Source organism: Ambystoma mexicanum, chromosome 3p (assembly GCF_040938575.1).
Source record: "Ambystoma mexicanum isolate Mex_15411 chromosome 3p, UKY_AmexF1_1, whole genome shotgun sequence".
NCBI lineage: Eukaryota > Metazoa > Chordata > Amphibia > Caudata > Ambystomatidae > Ambystoma > Ambystoma mexicanum.
In genome coordinates this window covers 546889914-546914731 of record NC_090925.1, presented here as the reverse complement: position 1 = coordinate 546914731, position 24818 = coordinate 546889914, and the positions used below count along the sequence as shown (strand labels likewise).

The window sequence follows — 24818 nt, the reverse complement described above, 5'->3', positions numbered from 1 at the left end:
CAGGTTCGTGGTCCAAGGGCGGCACTACCAGTTCAAGGCCCTCCCGTTAGGATTGAAGTCGGCACCCAGGGTGTTCACCAAGTGCCTCGCACCGGTGGCAGCACGGCTGCGCCTACAGGGGATCCACGTCTACCCCTACCTGGACGACTGGCTCATCCGGGCAAGGACAAGGGAGCTTGCCGTGGAGCACACTGCAAAGACCGTCCAGCTGGTCACGGACCTGGGATTCTCCATCAACTTTCCAAAATCCCACCTGGTTCCGTCGCAAGTCGCCCTGTTTCTGGGAGCCAAGCTCGACAGTGTCGCGGCTGGCCTCGCCGTCAGAGGAAAGGACCAGGACCATTCTGGGCAAGGTGCAGCATCTGCTGGCCAGGGACATGGCCAGGGTAAGATCTATCAAGTCCCTCTTCGGGATGATGTCCTCCTGCATTTATCTGGTGCACCTTTGCAGGCTTCGGATGCGCCCCTTACAGGAGTTCCTCGACGCCCGCTGGGTCCAGTCGACGGGCAGCTTCGAGGACAGTATCCCTCTCAACGAGACGTTCCGTCAGGCGATCCCGTGGTGGGGTACCCGCTCTCATCTGTTGGCGGGCACAGACTTTCAGACCCCAGCTCACCAGGTGACGGTGACAACGGACGCTTCCCTGGAAGGTTGGGGAGCGCACTCCGGAGATCTTCACGCGAGAGGCCTTTGGCTCCCAGAGGAGAAGTCACTCCACATCAACATCTTGGAGCTCCGCGCAGTGTTCTGGGCCCTCAGGTCTTTTCTTCCGTCCCTCAAGGGCAAGGTGGTGAGGATCTTCACCAACAACACCACCACGATGTTCTACATCCGGAAGCAGGGCGGAACCAGATCCCCTGCCCTATCCAAGGAAGCCCAGGATCTGTGGCATTGGCAGTCGCCCAAGGGATGTTTCTGGTGCCTCTTCATCTGGCAGCAATAAAAAACACAATCGCCGACTCAAACCCCAAATCGATCTCTTTGCGACGGCGACGAAATCCAAGTGCCGGAGGTTCGCCAGCAGGTTCCCCCAGCCGAGGAGCATGGGCGATGCTTTCTCGTTCTCATGGGACGGTCTATTTCTTTATGCGTTCCCTCCGCTGTCGTTGCTCTCCAGAGAAGGAGGTGCCATTCTTCACCACAACTTGCAGGCCTGGCTCCTGCAGCACTAGAGTTTGGAGGGTACGACATCCCGGCCGGCTGCAGAGAGTTTCTTGCAAAGGCCAGGGCGTCCTCAACTCTCAAGTGCTACGGACATAAATGGAAGAGGTTCTCTGTCTGGTGCCGTGCACAGAAGATTAACCCTCTGCGGATTACGGCCCCTCAAGTATTGCCGTACCTACTGTCATTGGCCAAGGCTGGACTAGCTCACGCTTCCATCAAGATACATCTGGCCGCCATCTCATGATACACCAGAACTACGGGACGGGCATCCTTGTGGTCCCATCGACTGGTGAAGGAATTTATGAAAGGATTGTTCCGATCATTCCCGCCGGTGAAGGCCCCTGCCCCGGCGTGGGAGCTCAACGTGGTGCTGACCAGGCTCATGGGGCCCCCATTTGAGCCTATGCATTCGGCACCGTTGAAGTTTGTCTTGGAAGACAGAGTTTCTAGTGGCCATCACCTCCACACGACGAGTGGGAGAGATCCAGGCCCTATCTTGCAAGCCGCCATACTTGACGTTTCACGACACGAGGTTGGTGCTGAGGACGCACCCCTCCTTCATGCCCAAGGTGCCGTCGGACTTCCACCTCAACGAACCCTTGGTGTTGCCAGTTTTCTTCCCGTCTCCTTCGTCGCCGACTGAAAGGACTCTGCACTCGCTGGACGTAGCAGGAGCGCTGAAGTTCTATGTGGACCGCACGAAGAGTTTTCGGAAGACATCACAGCTGTTTGTGAACTTTGGGACTGTGAATCAAGGGAAAGCTCTCGGGAAGACTTCCATTTCCAGATGGTTCTCCGGCTGCATCATGCACTGTCACCGGTTGGCAAACCGACCACTGCCCGGCCGTCCGAGAGCCCATTCGACCAGAGCGATCGCTGCTACCACGGCTTTCCTGTCTGGTGTGCCCCTGCTGGACATCTGCAGGGCTGCGACGTGGAGGTCGACGCACACCTTCCCAAGATTCTTCTGCGTCGATCGGGACTCCAGGGAGGAGTCCAGGGTCGGCCAAGCAGCGCTGCGCAACATGTTCGCTTAAGGTGAGCCTGGTGAGGAGGTAAGGGATGCTTAATGTTGAGTTGTTGTATTGCTTAATGTTGAGCCTGTTGCCACCTCCCGTGGTTGTGCATGTGTGTACTGTTATGTATTCTCTTATTCATGAGCATGTGAATCTATGCCAGACCCCATGCTGGAGAAGGAACAAGTTACTTACCTGTAACTGTTGTTCTCCAGCATGGGTTTGGCATGGATTCACATGCAAACCCACCCGCCTACCCCTCTGCGGCTCTTCACTTCTCCAGCATGGGGTCTGGCATGGATTCAAATGCTCATGAATATTCCCCGTCGTCAGGCTTGGAATCCTTGGTAAAGAAAAATCAGTATCAGTTTAGTTTCTGATCTGTCTTTCGTAGTAGTAACCAATCACTGATCTCTGCGTCATACTGACCACAGCCAATGACTGCCCTCTCCCTAAGCCCCGCCTCTGGCAGCCATCTTCAGATTTTTACCGCACGTTCAAGTGTTGGGATCCTCGTGCTATTGCTCTCGAGCGTTAGTGCTTTTTTCGCGCTTTTTCTTAGGAAAATGTTCTCTTTTTCGGTGAAAAGAGCCTCAAGCTCCACCGTTTCTTTATCCGATCAACGGGGACCCGTGTCGGATTCTTCTACGCCCCTTAAGGGTGAAGATTTCGTCGAGCCACGCTTTTGGAGGACTCCAGAAGTTTCTCAGGCCCTTCTCGAGCATGGCCCAGGAGAAGGGAAGCTCGACGCCCGGAAAGCTGTTCAGGGTCTGCCCTGGATGCCAGCTTCAGAATGTCTTTAAGGAGGACGAAAACTCCCTTTGCCTTTACTGCCTGCATGAAGACGAGACGCACGTGGAGAAGGACTGTGCGTTTTGCGGCAATATGTCAGAGCGGACCATGAAGGACCGCCATCAGCGTCTCGCCAACTGGCTGGAAGGAAAGAGCCCGTCAGGTGAGAAGAAGAAGAAGTCCGAGTGGTCTTCTAAGATCTTTGAGGGCGCCCCGGCGACGGGGGTCCAACAGAAGGCCAAGCACCGCGAGTCCACGGGCGCCAGGCAGGGCGCATCCTCCCCGGCGCCATCAACCACGAGCCAACGCTCTGGCTCGGGTAAGAGGAATGCCGAGCACCCGGCGAAGCTCCTGGAGAGACCCCGGTCATGCTCGAAGGCCCCATCGGAGGGGGAGCGAGGAGGTGACCCTCCCCCCAAGGAGAAGGCGGTGAGAGCACCTAAGGTGGTGAAAGCCTTGATCCATCCGGCCAAGGCCTCTATCGAGACAGTCGCGGCGGCCCTGGTCAGCCTGTGGAGGCTACACCAGTGGTGGCGACCTCGGGGCCCAGAATCTCCCTGCCACAGCGGAGGGAGTCCTCTTTCATGCCCATCGACAGGACCCCCGTGAAACCTCCGACGGAGAAGAAAAAGGGGGGCAGGAGGTCGTCGTGGATTCGGCCTCAACCTCTGAGGAGGAGCTGATCGAAGTCTTAGGCCACGGCGCTGGCGTGGAAGAAGACCATCCTGTCGGGAGGGATCCTGACGTGGGAGACGACGAGAACGTCGAGGGTGCCGACGGGGCTCCTGTTCGCCTGTCGGAACCCCCTCAACCAGTGCCGCAAGACAACTCGGCGTCCATTTTGTTGGCTATACAGTCCTTATGCTCAGAGATAAGGACGAGACTGCCGTTACCACCAACGGAGAAACCGCTCCCGAAGGGGGACCCGGAGCCAGGCCCTTCTGGGAGCCCTCCTCTTAAGAGAAGGATTCATCCTCCACCTCCTTTTCAACCTTCGCGCCCTGCTCAGCCCTCCTCCTGGTCCACCACACGTGGGGATGATACGGGGACTGACACGGCCGCGACGGGTACTGACGACGAGGTTTACGACGAGGATCTCCCGTCGTCACCTCCCACCCGGGCTTCCCCGCCCGACGAGATTGGATCGTTTCACGCCATGATCGCCAGGGCATCCGAGCTTTTCCAGCTCTACCCGGAAGAGAAGAAGGAAGGTTTCCTTTATCAACGGCGCGAGACCAAGAGGAAGACGGTCCTCGCTGTACCTCTGCTGGACGATATCTGGGATGAGGGTCTCGCCCTCCTCAAGAACCCATCCACAACGCCGGCTAGAAGGGATCGGTACGAGAAGAAGTACCGGGTCCCGGACGCGGCCCCCTTGTGCCTTTGGGCACAGCCGACCCCGGACTCGGTCGTCTCCGCGGCGGCCAGGAAGAAAGCGGGGGGGGCGCGGCCTCTACATCAACCTCCACGCCGGACGGCGAGGGAAAGAAATTGGACACGATGGGACGCAGAGTCATCTCATCGGCAGCGACGACGACGATTAAGGCTGCCAACGCCTTGGCTATCGTAGCCCGCTACGACAGGGAGTTGTGGTACAAACTTGCCCCCCTGCTGGACTTCCTACCAGACGACAAGAGGGCGGAGGCCCTAGAGATCTTGCAGGAAGGAGAAGTGGCGTCGGACCACGCCATTACGATAGCGACGGACATCCCGGACACTGGATTCCGCCAGTTAGGCAACGGCGTGTGCCTTAGGCGGCGTGGATGGCTCAAGGCTACTGACTTCCGTCAGGACGTGCAGACCAGAGTCTTGGACATGCCGTTCGACGGGAGCAACCTGTTTGGGAAAACAGTGGACGATTCCCTACAAGCCATCAAGGCGGACACGGAGACGGCCCAGGCTCTTGGTGTTCTCCAGCAACGACGGCCACCCTTTCGGAGCGGCAGAGGCAAACAGGGTGCCTCCAAAGGTTCCAGCGGCGGATTTTCTACCTATCGTCAAGCGGCCCGTTCGTCGTCGCAGGAAGCCTACAGGGAACGAGGCAAGACGGGCGGACCCCGCCGTCGTCGCCAAGGAGGACAAGGCGGCAAAGCCTCGTCGAAGCAGGACTGAACCGGCCGTGGGGTCGGGCCCCCACCGAAGCACCCCGGTGGGAGGCCAGCTGGTGAGCTTCGTCAGCGTGTGGGAGTCCATCTCCACCGACCGTTGGGTGCTGGACGCCCTGACTCGGGATCACGCGCTCGAGTTTCTAAAGAGGTTCCCGCGCGTCCCCCCTGTGGCCAGGAAGGAACATCACGTCCCTCAACTTCTCTTGGAGGTAAGGGCGATGCTCAGGAAGGGCGCCATCGAGCTTGTCCCAAAGAGGCTTCGGGGGTCCGGAGTTTACTCAAGATGGCGTCCCATCCTGGACCTACGACGACTGAACAAATTCATCAAGGCACAGAAGTTCAGGATGGTCACCCTCCAACACGTCCTGGGTCAATTGGAGGAGGGCGATTTCCTGTCATCGTTGGATTTGGAGGATGCCTACTTCCATATCCCCATCCTAAAGGGACACCGAAAGTTTCTCAGATTCGTGGTCCAAGGGCGTCACTACCAGTTCAGAGCCCTTCCCTTTGGATTGAGGTCGGCACCCAGGGGGTTCACCAAGTGCCTCGCACTGGTGGCGGCGCGGTTGCGCCTAGAGGGGATCCACGTCTATCTCTACCTGGATGACTGGCTCATCCGAGCGAAGACGAAGGAGTTCGCCGTGGAGCACAAGGCAAGGACCGTCCAACTACTCGCGGACCTGGGATTCTCCATAAACTACGCCAAGTCCCACCTGGTGCCCGCGCAAGACGCACTGTTTCTGGGAGCGAAGCTCGACACAGTGTCGCTTCTGGCCTCTCCGTCGGAGGAAAGGACGAGGGCCATCTTGGGCAAGGTGCAGCGGATGCTGGTTGCGGACGCGGCCAGGGTGAGGTCCATCAAGTCCCTCCTCGGAATGATGTCTTCTTGCATTTATCTCATCAGCCTGTGCAGGCTCCGGATGCGCCCGTTGCAGGAGTCCCTGGACGCGTGCTGAATCCAGACAACGGGCAGCTTCGAGGAGAGGATCACACTCGACGAGAGTTTCCGACGAGCGATCCGGTGGTGGGGCACCCGCGCGCATCTGACGGCGGGCTTGGACTCCCAGACCCCCGGCCACCAGAAGACAGTGACCACGGATGCCTCCCTGGAAGGGTGGGGAGCGCACACCAAAAAACTGCACGCGAGAGGCCTTTGGCTTCCGAAGGAGAAGTCCCTCCATATCAAAGTCCTGGAGGTCCGTGCAGTGTTTTGGGCCCTCAGGTCCTTTCTTCCGTCTCTCAAGGGCAAGGTGGTGAGGATCTTCACCGACAACACCACCACCATGTTCTACATCAGGAAGCAGGGCGGTACCAGATCCCCAGCCCTGTCCAAGGAGGCACAGGATCTGTGGCATTGGGCCGTCGCCCAAGGGATGTTTCTGGTGCCGTTTCATCTGGCAGGAATAAAAAACACCATCGCCGACTCGCTCAGCAGAGAGCTGCGCTCGTGCCACGAGTGGGAACTACGACAGGATCTAGTGGATCGCCTCTTCCGACGGTGGGGCACACCCCAGATCGATCTGTTCGCGACGGCGACGAACTCCAAGTGCCGGAGTTTCGCCAGCAGGTTTCCCCAGCCGAGGAGCATGGGCGATGCTTTCTCGTTCCCCTGGGAGGGCCTGTTTCTATACGCGTTCCCTCCATTGCCGTTGCTGATCCGGCTCATCAACCAGCTCAAGAAGTCACGGTGCAGGATGATCCTCGTCGCACCTGCGTGGCCGAGGCAGATATGGTTCCCGGACCTTCTGGACTTGTCAGCGTCCCCGTCTATCAAGCTGCCAGTGGACGCGGATCTTCTCTCCAGGGAAGGAGGCGCCATCCTCCATCACGACGCGAAGTCGCTGAACTTGCAGGCCTGGCTCCTGCAGCATTAGAGTTTGGAGGCTACGACATAGCGGCCGACTGCAGAGAGGTTCTTGCAAAGGCCAGGGCGTCCTCAACTCTTAAATGCTATGGACACAAATGGAAGAGGTTCTCTGTCTGGTGCCACGCACAGAAGATTAACCCTCTATGGATTACGGCTCCCCAAGTACTGCCGTGCCTACTGACGCTGGCCAAGGCTGGACTGGCGCACGCGTCCATCAAGATTCATCTTGCTGCGATCTCCCGATACACCAGAACCACGGGACGGACGTCTTTGTGGTCTCATCGTCTGGTGAAAGAATTCATGAAGGGACTGTTCAGATCGTTCCCGCCGGTGAAGGCTCCGGCCCCGGTGTGGGAGCTCAACGTGGTGCTGACCAAGCTCATGGGACCTCCGTTCGAGCCCCTGCACTCGGCTGCGTTGAAGTTCTTGTCGTGGAAAACACCGTTTCTTGTGGCCATCACTTCCGCACGACGGGTGGGAGAGTTCCAGGCCCTTTCCTGCAAGCCCCAGTACTTGACTTTTCACGACACGAGGGTAGTGCTCAGGACGCACCCCTCCTTCATGCCCAAGGTGCCGTCGGACTTCCACCTCAACAAACCCTTGGTGTTGCCTGTTTTCTTCCCGTCGCCTTCGTCGCCGGCTGAAAGGACTTTGCACTCGCTGGATGTGGCTAGAGCGCTGAAGTTCTACGTGGACCGCACAAAGTGTTTTCGGAAGACGTCACAACTTTTTGTGAACTTTGGACCTGTCAATCAGGGGATAGGCTCTCTCGAAGGCCTTCATTTCCAGATGGCTCTCCAGATGGCTCTCCCCATGCTGGAGAACAAAAGTTACAGGTAAGTAACTTGTTCCTTCTCCCTCACTCCATTCCCCCACCCACTCCACTTGTTAATTTTCCGGCACTACATCAATTGTCTGGCACAATAATGTAACCGCGTGTTTTGTCTCATTCCCACTCCCCCACTCACACCTCCTTTATTGTTCCTTGCACTTGTACTATCCGAAATGTCTCCAGGCTGATTAAGATAGTTATTTTTTCTCACATTCTGAATTGTTTCAAGGACTTACAAGAATGTTACTGTATTCTCCCATGTTCCCTCCCTCCTTGAAGCGCTTTGAAACACTTTGTGTATAGGCGCTATACATATAAACAATCAATTCCATTCAATACCACGTCAGTAGTCTGGAGGGACTATTTCCTGAGGGAATGACTCCCTTCCCTAGGCTGCAATCCCTTTCAAAGGTACATCAACATATCCTTGATGCCAGGTGAATGACTTCCTTCCCTTGGCCTTTATCACAATGTTATCACAATGTTGCCAAATACCAGGGGAAATGAATACCTTCCCCTGGCCTGTACCAACTTGCCTCACTCGCTTGCCAAGTATGGTCTTGCTCTCATAATGTTCAGAATGCCAGGGAAATGACTTTGTTCCCAGGGCTCTTCTCAGGTTTTCTCAAAGTTCTACTTTCCATTATTCTCAAATGTGGCACTCTGCACTGTGCCTCTTCTTTGTCTCGGTATTGAAGTTCTCATCCTCAGTTGGGTTACTTGTGCTCTTCTTCATCACAGTTTCTGCATACTCATACAGGTAATCCCTACTCTTCCTTGTCTCAGTACTTTTTAGGGAGGTTAGACCTACCCTACAAAGGTACATGGAAGTGTGTGGAATTATGGATCTTTGTGTAGGGTAGGAGGATGAGGTAGCTAGTGATATGTTTTGGGCATACTGAGTTCTTCCCGGACAGTTGGTCCTAGTCCCATGAGGGGGTCCCCTCCCCCACAATATCCACCCGCTGAGTTCCACTCCTAGGGGGACTACCGGGTAGCAGCCTCACCTCCATTGCCTCGTGTGAAGCAGCCCCCCAATAAAAGTGAATGCAAAAATGATAAAAAATAAGGTATCACTGTCATCAGCCTGTTCAGGCTACACAGAGTATGGGAAAAGTACTGTTAAATTAAATGGAAAGGGGAGTCGGTTTTCCTGCTGTACTGCTTCCTCACAATACAATGAAATGGGTTACAGGGTACTCTTCCACTGGTTGCCTTAAGGACTCACTTGTGCCTCCCAAATGTACAGTGAAGCTCTTGACTGAGATTAAAAGGGCCCCTGACTAAAAAATAGGTGAGCATCACACACATTCAGCAGATAGACTGGGGGTCTCATTGTAAGAGATGGGAATGCTTAAAAAAGAAACCTGTTTCCTAACAGCGGACTCTGCTTACTGGTAGGTACCATTTGTTTTTTTAACTACATTTCCTAAGAGCACTCAAAAGGTTAAATACAAATCCTCTTATTATTCTGATTAGTAACCACAAATGTTGTTTTGGAGGTAGTTGTAATGTATTCAGCCTTTAAAAATGTGATATTAACTAATTGGAAAATGTCTTAAAACCTCTATGAAATGTTTTTGCATGTTTTTGGGATCAGAAAATAACTTTGTAAACTATGATGCATGATTATTTGTTTTTTGGAATTTAAATTTGTATTTAAAATTAAAATGTGTTTTGCCATTTTTTAGATGAATGGTAAAGAACCAGATGATGAGAATCTCAATAAATCTGAAATAAGTCAGGTGTTTGAGGTTGCGCTTAAAAGGAACTTGCCTGTGAACTTTGAGGTATGTGTTTAATAGTTATTTACAACACTTTGTAGCCTTTAGGTTTGTCTCGAAATTGGTACTACACTTTCAAATCGTAGACTGGGCGTTCATTAGTCTCAATGTGTAGGGGAAACCCAAGTAATCTGTCCTGAAAATGTTACATCATTATGCATTACTCTTTGGGGTATAGATTTAATTCATTTTTAGATACTATGGAAAAACACACCTTAGACAAAGTCATCTCAACAATATTATTAGTTTAATTAGTTTTTGCTAGGGGTGTACTGAATATCAGTTATGGGAACTGTTATGTAGTTGATATTGATATTGATATTGATATTTTATTTCGAAGGGATTGTGTCCTCCGAAGTATTCCTTATCTTTGATAATTCGTCTTCAGGCCTCGGAAATTTTTTCTCTGTAGAGGGCGCTGCGCGTCGACGTCCGCCGAGTCGATGTCCCTCGTCATCCACCGTATCAGCGCCGACGTCACCATGCCCATAAATAGCCACGCACGGCGTCCGTTGCTCAGTTCTGTTTTTCCGCGCTTCGTGGGGCCTCGGAATATCGCTGCTCAGTTCAGTCAGATAAAACCTCTTATATTTACTTGAAATACCAACTCGTTCTCGGTGGCTTCTTCATCGGAACCGACGACTCCGCGGCCCGGCTTCAAAAAATGTCAAGACTGCAGTAAAAAAATGTCGATAACGGATCCACATAGGATCTGCTTGTGGTGCTTGGGAGTCGAGCACCATTGTTCGGAGTGTGAGGACTGCATGTCCATGACGGCGAAAGCCTTGAAGGAGAGCAAGGGGAAGCTCGAGAGAGGTAAGTCAGTCAAAACCTCCTCTAAAGTTTCTTCGGTCAAGGCATTCGTCTCCTCGCCGTCGAAAGCATTCCCATTCTAGGTCTCGAAGTAGCTCCCACCATTCGTCGCGATCTAGACACTCAAAGAAGAGACGTCGAAGATCCCCTTCCTCTTTATCTTCGGTTTCCCCAGAAAGGGTCTCCAGCTCTCAGGCTGAGTGGGAGGAATTCAGGAAGAAAATGCTAAGCGTCTTCGAGAAAGCGGCCTCCACCCCCTCGAAGACAGCTGAGGGTGATAACCCGGGTGAAAAACCTAAAAAATCGAAACGCCGCGAGCCGCTGCACCCGGCGAAAGAATCCACCCGAGAGCGCCGCGGGCCATCTGGTAAGAAGGCACCATCTTCGACGACGTCGAAGATCCCTTCGACGCATGGATCGCCGCCATCAACGCCGTTGTTGAAGGGTGCTTCGACGCATCGGTCGATCAAATCGACGCCATCGCCGACTTCGACGCCGATGAAAGAGAAAACCACGGCTACTCACAGCCAACGGTGATACCAAGAGCCTCCGGCACGATGCCGAGACCGTCGTCGACATCCTCGAGTAGGACCCCGATCCTCTCGAGTTCTTCGAGGCCTCTTCCAGTTTTCTTGACGCCTTTGAAGCCTGACACATCTGCGTCGACGACATCGCCGTTTTCTCGCCCAATAATGATGGATTTGGCTCCTTCTGCCTTAGAAATGGGTTTTACACCATTTCCGAGGTCAGAGTACCCTTGATTATCTTCAATCTATGAAGAAGGTGAGGATTCTGACCAGGAAACCTTCGGGTTGCAGAGGACCACACTACCTGTTTCAGAGGATTTTACCTCTGAGGAAAGAAGGTTGAAAGACCTACAGGAATCATTACATGAGGCAAGTGGGCTGGACACTTCTCCAGAAGTGGAATTTGTCAAACCAGACCCAGGGGAACATGCTGAAACACCCTATAGAACCCTGATGGGAGGATTATTGAATTTATGGGTTGGTCTGCGCCTTCACCTGTTTTTCAACAGGATGACCTGACAGACATACTAGACAAAGGTCCACAGGAGGATCCTGTGGTCCCCTTCCATGTAGCCTTGCAAAGGAAGATTTTATCTAATTGGGAAACTCCTGAGGTTATCCCTGCAGTCAATAAAAGATTGTCAGCCAAGTATAGGGTAGCTGTGGCTGACCCTGAATACTTATCAAAACACCCGACTCCAGAGAGCCTGGTGGTTCAAGCGGCAACTTCATCAAGCAGCAGATCCGCTTACCCTACTGTCCCACAGGATAGAGCTGAAAAAAGGTACGATTCTATGGCAAAAAAAGTCTTTTCTGCTTGTACTATGACGTTGAAGTCCATCAATGCCACCTGTACGCTCGCCAGGTTCAGTCACACACTGTGGGAGTGTGCTTCATCAGCGGCTGACTGCATACCGGAAGGAGATGCCATGTGCGAGTCACTTCAAACTGGCATCGATTCCGCTGACAGTATCAGCAGGGCCATGGCAGCAAGTACGACAATCCGCAGGCATGCGTGGTTGCGAAAGTCTGGCTTTGCTCCAGATGTACAGGCCAGACTTTTGAATATGCCCTTTGACGGCTCTTCTTTATTCAGTAAAAAGGCTGATGACAGTCTGGAAAAGTTGCAGACATCTAAAGCAGCGGCAAAATCTTTAGGAGCTACAATCCGCCAAACTCCTTTTCGCCCCTCAGGAAACTCTGTGAGAGGAAAGTCCTTTCGCTATTATTCCACATTCGGGAAAGGCAGAGAACAGCCGGCTCAAAGAGGCCAAAGGAGATCCACCCGAGGTGGACGGGTCAAAAGTACTAAAGCCGCAGCAGCAGCAGGTGCCTCTTTACCCTCGGCATCTGCATCAGCCGCCCCCAAACCACTCTGAGGTCTTTCCACACAAAACACCTATAGGGGGCAGGTTAACTCACCATCTGACGGAATGGCAGGCTATTACGTCAGATGCGTGGGCATTGGAGACAGGTGCCCAGGGTTACTGCCTACCCTTTCTACACATCCCTCAGTCATCCACCGGGGCACAGCTCTCTAAAAGTTCCAGATCCGCTCCTCTTGCAGGAAATTATAGACCTGCTAGAGAAAGGTGCCATAGAACCGGTACCTGTAGCGGACAGGAACAAGGGTTGGTACTCCCCCCCCCCCCCCCCCCCCCCGAGCCCCCCACCCCTCCCTACTTTCGCATACCAAAGAAGGACGGAGGACTGAGACCCATCCTGGACTTAGGAGAATTGAACACGTTCCTCAGGAAGGACAAGATCAAGATGGTAACTCTCTCTCAGATCCTTCAGGCCCTCCAGCTCCAGGACTGGCTGGTATCTCTGGACCTTCAGGATGCTTATTTCCATGTGCCAATCCATCTCAAACACAGGAAATACCTGAGGTTCGCAATTGGCGACTCTCATTATCAATTTCGAGTTCTGCCATTTGGGCTGACCTCCGCCCCGAGGGTCTTCACCAAGCTAATGTCGGTAGTGGCTGTGAGTCTAAGGAGGGAAGGGATCCACGTCTACCCCTACCTGGACGATTGGCTGATCATAGCTGTATCTTCAGAACAAGCTCAGATCCAGCTAGATTATGTCTGCCACTTCCTTCACAAACTGGGCTTCTCCCTCATTTTAAAGTCGTCACAGATGATACCATCACAGAGACTCCAGTTCATTGGAGCGGTCCTGGACACTTCCCTGGGAAAAGCCTCTCCACCAGAGGTGAGGGCTCAAGATATTCTGCAGATGGTCAACAAGTTTCAAAATGCCCAACGTCTCCCAGCCTTCGACTTTTTGAGGTTGCTAGGCCTCATGGCATCCTGCATCTTTCTTGTGCCAGAGGCTCGCCTGAGAATGAGATCTCTTCAGTGGGCACTGAGAACTCAGTGGTCGCATTTCTCAGGGAGAATGACAGATCTCCTCCGGATTCCGGACAAGGTAGTCCACGACCTTCAATGGTGGGCCTATCCAGAGAACATCTTGAAAGGAGAACTGTTTTGGCAACCATGGCCGGAGATAACAGTAGTCACAGACGCCTCACTCACGGGGTGGGGAGCCCATGCCAATGACTTGACCATCAGCGGTCGTTGGTCTCCATCAGAGTCCAGACTACACATCAACCTATTAGAGCTGAGAGGGATCAGACTAGCGCTGAAAGCTTTCCTGCGATCAGTACAGGGGAGAAATGTCCTGATAATGACTGACAACACGGTGGCCATGCACTACCTCAACAAAAGAGGAGGCGTAGGGTCACTGCCACTGTGCAGAGAGGCAATGCAGCTCTGGTTTGGTCAATTCAGGAAGGAATCTCTCTATCGACAGTCCACCTAGCCGGAGAGAAGAACTTGACAGCGGACGCTCTGAGCAGGCAGAGCACAGTCTCCCACGAGTGGGAGCTAGCTCAGGAAGCCCTTCAAGAGATCTTCGCCCTTTGGGGAACCCCTCAGGTGGATCTGTTCGCCACCAGCACCAACAGGAAGTGCGATCTGTTCTGTTCAAGGGAATTTCCCCCGAGAGGAGCTCTAGGGGACGTGTTCGTAGTGGACTGGGAGTTCCCACTCCTTTACGCGTTGTAATGATCAGGAGGTTGAGAAGATTCCAGAAAACCATGATACTAATTGCCCCGGACTGGGCCAGGAGAACGTGGTACCCGGACCTTCTAGTCCTCCAATCCGTCTTCCACTCAAAGAGAATCTTCTCTCACAGAAGGGAGGTCAGGTTCTCCATCCAGACATCAGAACCCTCAACCTTCACGCTTGGCTTCTGAAAGGGTGAGGTACAAGGATTGGGACCTCCCTGATGATGTCATGGAGGTGTTGCTTTCGGCCAGAAGGCCAGCAACAAAGTCTTTATACTGCTGCCGTTGGAACAAATTTTGCAGCTGGTGTAGAGAAGGGAATATCAACCCTTTTTCATGTGGTACACCAACGGTGTTATCGTTTCTACTCTACTTGGCAAACTCAGGCCTTCAAGTTGGCACTGTAAAAGGCTATCTCGCAGCACTTTCAATCTTCAAGCGCACTGCGGAGGAACCATCGTATTTCAAACTACCTCTAGTAATACAATTTCTCAAGGGATTAACTGTTTATCCTCCAAGACCATTTCAAGTTCCCTTATGGGACTTAAATTTAGTCTTAAATTTCCTAATGGGTACTCCATTCGAACCACTCCACTCTTGTTCGCTGAGAATTCTCACTCTTAAAACTGTCCTATTGGTAGCACTAACATCTGCTAGGAGGGTGAGCGAATTACAAGCTCTCTTGTAAACCCCCCCCATACAATTTTCCATAAGGACAAAGTTGTCCTAAAGGTGAAGCCTAATTTCCTCCCAAAGGTGGTTTCTGAATTTCATATCACTCAGAAAATTACCTTACCTTCGTTCTACCCTCCTCCCCATCCGGGGAAAGAGGAAGAAAGGCTAGATAGGATGGACCCAAGGCGAGCTCTGAGCTTTTACATCAGCAGACTGGCTAGGATTAGGCAAGCAGACCAACTGTTTGTAGGATACTCCGGTCACAAATTGGGACTACCCATAACAAAACAGACCATTTCCAGGTGGATTATTTTGGCCATTCTGGAATGTTACAAACTGGTATGGAAAGAGCCACCCCAAAATCTTAGGGCTCATTCAACCAGGGGTATTGCAGCCTCTTCTGCCCTCCAAAGAGGGGTACCGGTCCGAGACATATGTGCGGCTGTCACATGGTCGTCCGCACATAAATTCACAAAATTTTACAACCTGGATTCCTCCACTAGTCAAGAGACCAGATTTGGCAAAGCCGTACTACATTCGGTTCATTCCTTTAAGGGATACATGACATTATTACTCCCACCTCCAATTTCATTCCACTGCTATGGGAGTCTATCAAAGATAAGGAATACGTCGGAGGACACAATCCCTTTGAAGAACAAGTTACTTCTTACCTTGTAACGTTCTTTTTCGATGGGATGTTCCTCCGACGTATTCCTAATCGCCCCTCCCATCCATCCCCGCAGTAATACTTCCCTTGTGGTTGCAGCTTACGCGCCTTCAAGGTCAATTACCAATTCAGGCATGACTTATCTTATGCTACAAAACGGAACTGAGCAACGGACGCCACGCGTGGCTATTTATGGGCATGGTGACGTCGGCGCCGAAACGGTGGCTGTCAAGGGACATCGACTCGCCGGATGTCGACACACAGCGCCCTCTACAGAGAAAACATTTCCAAGGCCAGCAAGCTGGAGACGAATTATCAGAGATAAGGAATACGTCGGAGGAACATCCCATCGAAAGAAAGTTACAAGGTAAAAAGTAACTTGTTTTTCTGTCACGCTCATACACAAGTGTTTCAGAGCGCGGCAAGGGAAGGGGAACAGGGGAGAACAAACCCGACAATTTTACTAGGCCCAGTGACATTGAGAACGTGCAAGTGCAGGGTAGAGGGAGAAGGGGGAGAAGTGCATGGAAGGGGGAACAAAAGGAGAGTGCGGAGCGAGAATGAAAAAACAAAAATAATAATAAAATAATAAATAAAAAGGCAACAAACAATGGGAGTGCAGCCAGCAAGTGGCAAGTGCTGTGTTTATGGCAGCAGGCCATGTAGGTCTGAAAGTGCAGGAAGAAAAGGGGAGGGCTGTATGGGTACAGATACAGACACCAGTGCAGGGGGTGGCCCGGAGGCAGTGCGTGAGGGTGGCAAGATGAGCAGGTACCTGGGCCCGGAGGACAGACGGTGGCCATGTGCATGGTGCTGAGGGAGAGTAGAATCTACAGGGGAGAGGGGAGGAGAAGGCAGAAGCAAAGAGGAAGGTTTTGAGGTGCTTCCGGAACCGGAGATGGTTCTCCTCAAGTTTGAGTGGCAGGGAGGCTGTTCCAGAGGGAGGCCCCAGCCGAAGACAGATCTTCCCACAGCTCGTTTCTTTGAGAAACGACTGACCCTGAGGTAGTTGAAGGTAGAGGAGCGGAGTGCTCGAGATGGGAGGTATTTGCAGAGGGATAGCTGAAGGTATGTTGGACCCAGGCCCCAGAAAGCCTTGTGGACAATGCAGAGGGTTTTGAATTTAATCCTTGCATCCACTGGGAGCCAATGGAGAGATTTCAGAGGTGGAGAGATACGATCCCAGGGCTTGAGTCCAAGGACAAGTCTCGCAGTCCTGTTCTGGATAAATTGTAAAGGGCAGAGAGTAGAGGCAGGTAGATTAAGAAAAAGGCTGTTGCAATAGTCCAACTTAGAGAGAACCAGAGCTTGGGAGACAGTGAGCTTCTGCGGGAATGAGTGGAAAGGAAGATTACCTCTGAGGAGGTGCAGTAGGATGTTTGACTTTTTTGATACATCAGCGATGTGGGCGGAGAAGGAGAGTGTGGAATCAAAGGTGACACCAAGGTTCTTGGCCTCGCCGGTGGGGATAGGAGGAGGGCCAAGGCAGGCCGGCCAGAGAGTGAGGGGAAAGGAAGGTGATGGTGTGCCAATGAGGAGGATCTCTGTCTTGCTGGCATTAAGACAAAGATAGTTGGCGGCACACCAATCTTGGATGGCAGTTAGGCAATCAGTGATGAGAGAGGTGGTGGAGGTGGCTGAGGGCAGCCTGAAAATGAGTTGAGTGTCATCTGCGTAGCACTGGAAGTTTGAGCAGAAAATGGCAATACAGCGGGCGAGAGTTGCCACGTATTGGTTGAAAAGCCAGGGCGAGAGGTTAGACCCCTGGGGAACACCACAGGTGGAGAGGAAGACAGATGATAGGAAGGACCCAAGTTGGACCTGGGAGGGTCGATCAGAGAGGAAAGAGGTCAGCCAGGCCAGAGCCTGATCGCTGTAGGCTGGCTACATATTTATTTTTAAATTGTTGTATAGACTTGAAACTATTCAATACACTGATATATTTTCAGCACAAGCACATGACTTTTTCTTTGGTGTGCGGTGCACCTTGAGACTGGGTGTGTTCCAAGCATATTTAGTATCCAGCCGCATACCGAATAGTTGAAGTATTCGGCTAAAGCCGGATTTTAAGCTGTTAGGGCGAATTCTCAGAAATGTGCCAATTCCCTTCTACCTTAGAGACCAGAGCTCTTTTGCTGGACTTTAGGACTTTTCATTTTTATCCTGAAAAGAGTGAGCCCTTTTCTCCACTCTCTCATGCATTTTTATTTGATTTGAACACTGTTTCTTTTGGTTTTGGAGTCTGACAAACTCCATAGGCGGCGTCTTTTTACATTGTGACATACAGCACCCTCAGTGCACTGTTGCAAAGAAATCCTCTGAATTGCTGGTACGGTTTAAATACCTTCTCTTGGATAACTACTGTTTCCAAGAGTAGTAATGTGAAATTGACTTTACTTACATTTTCCTCTTTATAGTCCCAGCACACACCATTTTACCATAGGGTGCTGAAGGGGTTACTTGGTATCCTCTTTGTCGAACTTCTTGTGTAACATTTTTATGTTACCCTTTCTACAATTAATGGCTGGTGGCAGTGGTTTACTTTTTCCTACCATTGTGTGTTTTTGCTGCGAGCTGCATTCGCAGCTGCAGTATAGCACCCATGGGTGCTCATTTTGTCAAAATGGCCCTGGTCTTCTTTTTTTGCCATTTCTTGTTGGAAAGGTCCTTCTTGAGATTTACTCTGCACTCTAAATCAGGTTTGTTCCCTTTTGTTTGTTTTGTCTTTGGCGGGATTCACTAGTGAAGCCCGCCTCTGGTTCCAGCTTGTCTGGCAAAGCAGGAAGCAAGGGAGGTGCCCGACACTCCCTGTGCTTAGTCTCCTTGGTTAAAGGAATGCACCCAAAGGTGATTGGCCAGCTGGCTATCCTTCGAGCACAGACACCCTGCTGTGTGAGTTACAGCTAGGCTGCAAATTAATGGGAACGACTTGCATAAAAGGCGAGGTCTTTTGCAAGGAAGACAGAGTTGACCACTGGACGAAGAAACCAAAGAAAGAACCTAAGAGAAACTTGCTGCACTTCCTGGATCGTTGGTTTGCCCGGTGAAGCCCTGCTGCAGTGCTGAAGCCCTTGGGTTGGTGGGAGCAATCGACCCCAAGACAAACTCGACTGAAACCTCTCTCTCTGCTGGCTGTACTTCCATTGCTGCTGCAGGAACCAAGTGCCAGGGGACAGGAACACCAGAATTGAGTGCATCGTTTTTAAGCCGGACCCGAGCTCCAGGAAGATCCTCCGCACTCCCTCAAAGCAGGGCTGCAGGTCTAGGATGGCCTCCAACCGCCGAGCTTCATCGCGCCCTTCTTCAGCATGGCCTGCACCTCCAGCAAAAGCTGAGGGACATGGTTTTCCTGCTTGGCCACAGGTGGTATGCGAGGACACTTTCGTTGGAATTCCAGAGTATGTCTGTGGACGAGAGCATCCAGCACCCAACGGTCGGTGGAGATGGACTTCCACACGCTGACGTTCCCCATGGAGGCGCCGCCTTGGGGACCTTGACGGCGACCTCCTCCGGACTTGCTGCAGCCCCTGTAGGCCTCCTGGGCCAAAGAGCAGGACGGTTGACGGTACGACGATGAGCCTCCGCCGAAGCCCTTGAAGGAACCATGGGACTTTCCTCCGGAGGTCTGAAAAGACAGCCGTCGCTGTTGCAGGGTGCCCAAGGCACGCGCCGTCTCGGTATTCGCCTTGATGGCCTGGAGGGACTCGTCTACGGTCTTTCCAAACAAATTTTCCCTGTCGAAAGGCATGTCCAATACCCTCGACTGCACCTCCTGGTGAAAGTTTGTGGCCTTCAACCATCCGCGTCGAAGGCAAACGCTGTTGCCCATTTGGCGGAATCCTGTATCCTGTACTGTGATGGCATGGTCCGATGCCACCTCGCCCTCCTGCAGGATCTCCAAAGCTTCCTCTCTCTTGTCCTTGGGAAGGAAGTCCAAGAGGGGAGCGATCTTAAACCAGAGCTCCCTGTCATAGCGTGCCACGATGGCGAGGGCGTTGGCAGCAACGACCATCAAGGCGGCCCATTTAATGACTCGTCGTCCCATAGCGTCCAAGTTCTTCCACTCGCTGTCTGGGGAGAGAAGGTCGTTGACGCCGCCGAGCCAGAGGATTTCTTCCTTGCCACCTCTGAGACTACTGAATCAGGGGAAGGTTGGGACCTTAAACACTTGGGTGCAGAGTCCTGCACCCTGTTCTTCTTTTCGTACCGGTCCCTCTTCGCCGGGGCCCGACGCTGGGTTCTTCATAAGGGACAGACCATCGTCCCAAAAGTCGTCCAACAGAGGAATCGACAGCATGGTCTTCCTCTTTGCCTTGCGGCATTGGTCCAGGAACCCCTCTTTCTTCTTTTCCTCGGGGGTCAGCTGAAACAGGTCCGAGGCCCTAGGTATCATGGCATGGAACGAGCCTATCTCGTCAGGCAGGGAGGCTCTGGGCGGCAGAGACGGGAGGTCTCCTAACCTGCCATTGTACATGCCTGTCCCAGTCGTTGCCGTGTCCGGGTCCGTATCCTCCCTCGGTCGAGGGGACGGGGCGATGGTTGAAAAGGCGGTGAAGGGTGCACTCTCCTCTTCTTGGTAGGGGGTGCACCTGATGGCCCCGGTGCCGCAGGAACTTCCGGCGCCGGCAGAAGCGGCATCCTCGTCCGAATCTCCGAACACAAGGTGTGGAGCGCTAGGTGGTTGCTGAGGTGGCGGGAGCGACGGTGGCAGCAGTGTAGGGTTCTCCAACTCCTTCACGGCCTGCTCCTCCTAGTCGGTCTCGTCGCCACTCTCGAAATCTCCTTCGTCGGGGTCGCTCCCGTAGGCCTTGGCCTCGATGAATTTCTTCTCCAAAATGGTCTGGAGAGTGGAAAGCACCTCCTCAGAGGAAATGTCTGTGCCCTGCAGGACTACCATGCCCCCCCTTCTGTTCGACCAGGGTAGACGGTTTCGGGGAAATGACGGGCATCACCTTCTACGGCGTCTTCTCTATGGGCTGGAACGACGATTCCTTCCTGGCAGGCAGGGAAACTCTCGTCTTGGGGGCCGTACCATGCGAAGCCTTTGCTAGGGACGCCGCCACACCTTCAATGGATGGCTTCGCCAGGTGAATCAGGGCCTGCACGACCTTGGTCGAGCTAGGGGCCTTCCCCTTGTGGGGTGGGGGGGCCAGCACCCCGCTTCCCCCTTGGTCTTCTCCGACTGGCCCGTCTGGGGCTTCTCCATAAGCTTACCCGGTTGGTCAGACTTCCTCTTCGCCGAGCCGGAGCGTTGGCTCGTGGTCGAAGGTACCGGGGATGCTGTGCCCACCCTGGCCTCCGGGGAGCCCGTTGCAACAGCGCTCCCGGACTCGCGGTGCTTGCCCTTCTGTTGAGCCCTCGTCGCTGGGGCACCCTCAAAGGTCTTAGAAGACCGCTCAGATTTATTCTTGTGGCTGGGGGGAGGCATGCTGCCGGGACTCACCCGTAGCAGGGGCCTTGGCCTGTAGCCACTCCGTGAGACGCCTGCACCGATCCTTCATGGTGCGGGGGACCATCTCCTGGCAAAACGCACAGTCATCCTCCACGTGCGATTGGTCGGAATGCAGGCAGTAGAGGCACACCGAATGCCCAATGTCTAAGTAGATGTTCCGTAGGCCACATCCTGAACAGAGGCGTTGAGTCTTCCTTCTCCACTGCCATGGCCTTGAAGAAGCTTCTGGAATCCTCCAAGAAGAAACTATGAAAATGTGCCCTTGAGGGGCTCTGAAGAATCCAGAAACGGTTCCCTGTTAATGGGAAGATGGATTGATGGAGCTTGAGGCTCGATTGATTAACCGGAAAAATCGCAAAACACATTAAAAGCCCGAGAGCTATAGCACGAGGACTCCCAACACTTGAACGTGCAGTAAAAATCTGGCTGCCAGAGGAGGGGTTTAGGTGGAGGGCAGTCATTGGCTGGGGGCAGTCTGACCCAGAGACCAGTGATTGGTTGTTAGGAGAAAGTTCAGAAATTAAACAAACTGATTTTTTCTTTACCGAGGATTCCCAGCCTGATGACAGGGAATATTCATGGGCATGTGAATCCATGCCAGACCCCATGCTGGAGAACTCACTTTCCACCAATCTACCTTGCAACTTGCAAAAGATTGCAATATTTGCAATGGCATTTGCAAATTGCAATATGCATTTTTCTTAATTGAAATCTAGCATTTGGCAGGCATCATGAATGCCTGCCACGGAGTACCATTGGTGTTGCATATCCAAGTACAGTTAGTCCCTGCTTCCTTGTTAATGTGTTCTTTTCTACCTTGAATGCTTTAAATAAGGAGGATTCTGAGAAGAATTGAGAAATAAAGAAGCATGGGAACACATTCAAAACATATTTTTTTAAAGTCTTTGTCTCAAGTTTAGTTTATGATATATTACCCCCAAAAATGTTTGGCTTGTATGAAGTAACCCTGTGGGAGACTACACCAGCCTTGTCCTCTTGGCAATAGGTTACCCAACCTTTGGTATAGACCTGTATTACACAAGTTGGTAGTGTGACTGAGCAGCCAGGCTTATCGTAAGAGGGGTCAATGTGAGCTCTAGGGTTGCAACAGAGTTTCAGAGTGACAAGTATTCAAATAACACTTATACTCAAGGTTTCTTGATTAAATATTTATCAATTTAACAGTTTTAAAATAAGCCTTCTTCAGAAGGGAGCTATTGGCAACAGTAAAAATACACTTCCAAATACACTCCTTCAGTTCAATAAAGTAAGCAGATACCCTTTTGGGATGGCACACAGATACTGCTCCACGCTGAGTTGACTTCAATAGCTAGGACACTGTGGACATTAATATGTCACTTTTCACACTTAAATGGTAATGCTGAAGTTGTGGCAAAAAGGAAAAGGTTAGCGAAGGAAACAATGGTTGTTAGGCAGAATCCTATGTAGTTCCCTTAGGGAGCACTACAGAAGATTAGGACTACGGGTATATGCAATAAATCCCCTTTGGTATCAGTCTGTACCACAAAGATTTAGTTGGTAGCTGCCAGGATGACAACTCCACTGTGTGAGTGACAGCTAGGCTGTATGAATGGGGGATTTTCTGCATAAAACCAGGGTCCTGAGGACTGGAAGAGCAAGACGTCGCCACTGGAACTAAGAAGCCGAAGAGGAGAGAAGCCAAAGACATCTGCAATGACTGAACCACCGGGGAAGCCCTGCTGCAGCGTCTCACCACTTTTACTCTGACGACGAGAGAAGATCTTCACTAAAAGAACAACAGGATCTGCAGGAACTACAACGGGAACAGAAGCCAGCTGGAACCATTTCTTCAGACCTAAGGTACTATGAACAGCGATGGCTGTCTTTTCAGACCTCCGGAGGAAAGTCCCATGGTTCCTTCAAGGGCTTCGGCGGAGGCTCATCGTCGTACCGTCAACCGTCCTGCTCTTCGGCCCAGGCGGCCTACAGGGGCTGCAGCAAGTCCGGAGGAGGTCGCCGTCAAGGTCCCCAAGGCGGCGCCTCCATGGCGAACGTCAGCGTGTGGAAGTCCTTCTCCACCGACCATTGGGTGCTGGATGCTCTCGTCCACAGACATACTCTGGAATTCCAACGAAAGTGTCCTCGCATACCACCTGTGGCCAAGCAGGAAAACCATGTCCCTCAGCTTTTGCTGGAGGTGCAGGCCATGCTGAAGAAGGGCGCGATGGAGCTCGGCGGTTGGAGGCCATCCTGGACCTCCGCCGTCTGAAAAAGTACAACAGATCCCTGAAGTTTTGGATGGTCACCCTTCAGCACGTGCTGGGACAGATAGAAGAAGGGGATTTCCTGTCATAGCTGGACTTGGAGGATGCCTACTTTCACATCCCCATTCACAAGGGACACCGCAAGTTTCTGCGCTTCGTGGTTCAAGGGCAACACTATCAGTTCAAGGCCCCAAGTGGCTGGCGCCAGTGGCGGCGCAGCTGCGTCTACGAGGGATCCACGTTTACCCCTACCTGGACGACTGGCTCATCCGAGCGAAATCGAGGGAGACCGCTGTCGCACACACATCGGAAACCGTCCAGCTGCTGACGGAGTTGGGGTTCTCAGTGAACGATGCAAAGTCTTTCTTGGTGCCATCGCAAGACGAACTGTTTCTGGGGTCTCGACACAACAGTGTGATGCCTGGTGTCTCAGTCGGAGGAGAGGATAGCGGCCATCTTGGTACAACGGCTGTTGACCCTGAAGATTGCAAGGTTGAGTTCCATGAAGTCCCTTCTCGGCATGATGTCGTCATGCATCTACCTCATTCGGCTGTGCAGGCTGCGGATGCGGCCACTGCAAGAGTTCCTCGATGCCCGGTGGATCCAGGTATCGGGAAGCTTCGAGGACAAGATCTCTCTCGACAAGTATTTCCGTCGAGCGATTCAGTGGTGGGGGCGGGGGGAGTCCGTGCACATCTGTCGGCAGGCGCAGACTACCAGACCCCACCTCATCAGGAGACAGTCACGACGGACGCCTCCCCAGAGGGATGGGGCGCGCACACCGGAAGTCTCCACGCAAGAGGCCTGTGGCTACCGGAGGAGAAGTTGTTGCATATCAATGTACTGGAGCTACGGGCAGTGTTTTGGGCCCTCAAGTCTTTCCTTCTGTCCCTCAAGGGCAAGGTGATACGTGTCTTCACAGACAACACCACCCCGATGTTCTACATCTGGAAGCAGGGGGGCACCAGATCCCCATCACTCTCCAAAGAGGCGCAGGACCTATGGCACTGGGCCGTTGCCCAGGGGATGTTCCTCGTCCCGTTTCATCTGGAAGGAGTGAAGAACATCCCACCGATTCCCTCAGCAGGGAGCTGCGCTCGTGCCACGAGTGGGATCTTCGGAAAGACAAAGTGTTTTTTCTGTTCCAACGATGGGGCAATTCCCCACATCGATCTGTTTGCGAAGGTGACAAACACCAAGTGCCGGAGGTTCGCCAGCAGGTTTCCCCCAGCCAGGGAGCATGGGGGACGTGTTCTCATTCCCCTGGGACTACCTGGTTCTCTATGCGTTCCCCTCTGTTGCCGTTTCTTCTGCGACTCATCAATCAACTCAGACGGTCCCGGTGCAGGATGATCCTCGTCGCACCGGCGTGGCCGAGACCGATATGCTACCCAATCCTTCTGGACTTGTCAGCGTCCCCTTCAGTCAAGCGTCCGATGGTCACAGATCTTCTCGCCAGAGAAGGAGGCGCAATCCTGCATCGCGACCCAGGGTCGCTGAACATGCAGGCCTGGCTCCTGGAGCGCTAGAGTTTGGGGATACGAGATCCCGGCGGACTGCAAGGAGGTACTTGCCAAGGCCAGGGCTTCAATTCGTCTACACTGAAATGCTACGGACATAAGTGGAAGAGGTTCACCGTCTGGTACCGTGCACAGAAGATAGACCCTCTACGGATTACGGCTCCTCAGGTGCTGCCGTGTTTGCTGTCGCTGGCCAAAGCAGGACTGGCGCATGCTTCCATCAAGATTCATCTGGCAGCCATCTCCCGCTACACCAGAACTCAGGGGTGGTCGTTGCTGTGGTC

At 52.8% G+C, this 24818-nt stretch overlaps 1 protein-coding gene across 2 annotated transcripts in view; it reads left to right on the top strand.

Annotated features, from left to right (window-relative positions):
- STAU1 (staufen double-stranded RNA binding protein 1) overlaps positions 1 to 24818 on the top strand; it is a 1155286-nt gene that overhangs the window by 472173 nt on the left and 658295 nt on the right. For both annotated transcript variants that reach the window (XM_069651277.1, XM_069651276.1), the window contains one exon: positions 9472 to 9570. In XM_069651277.1, coding sequence (XP_069507378.1) covers positions 9472 to 9570 — 99 coding nt within the window. The remainder of the gene's footprint in view (positions 1 to 9471; positions 9571 to 24818) is intronic.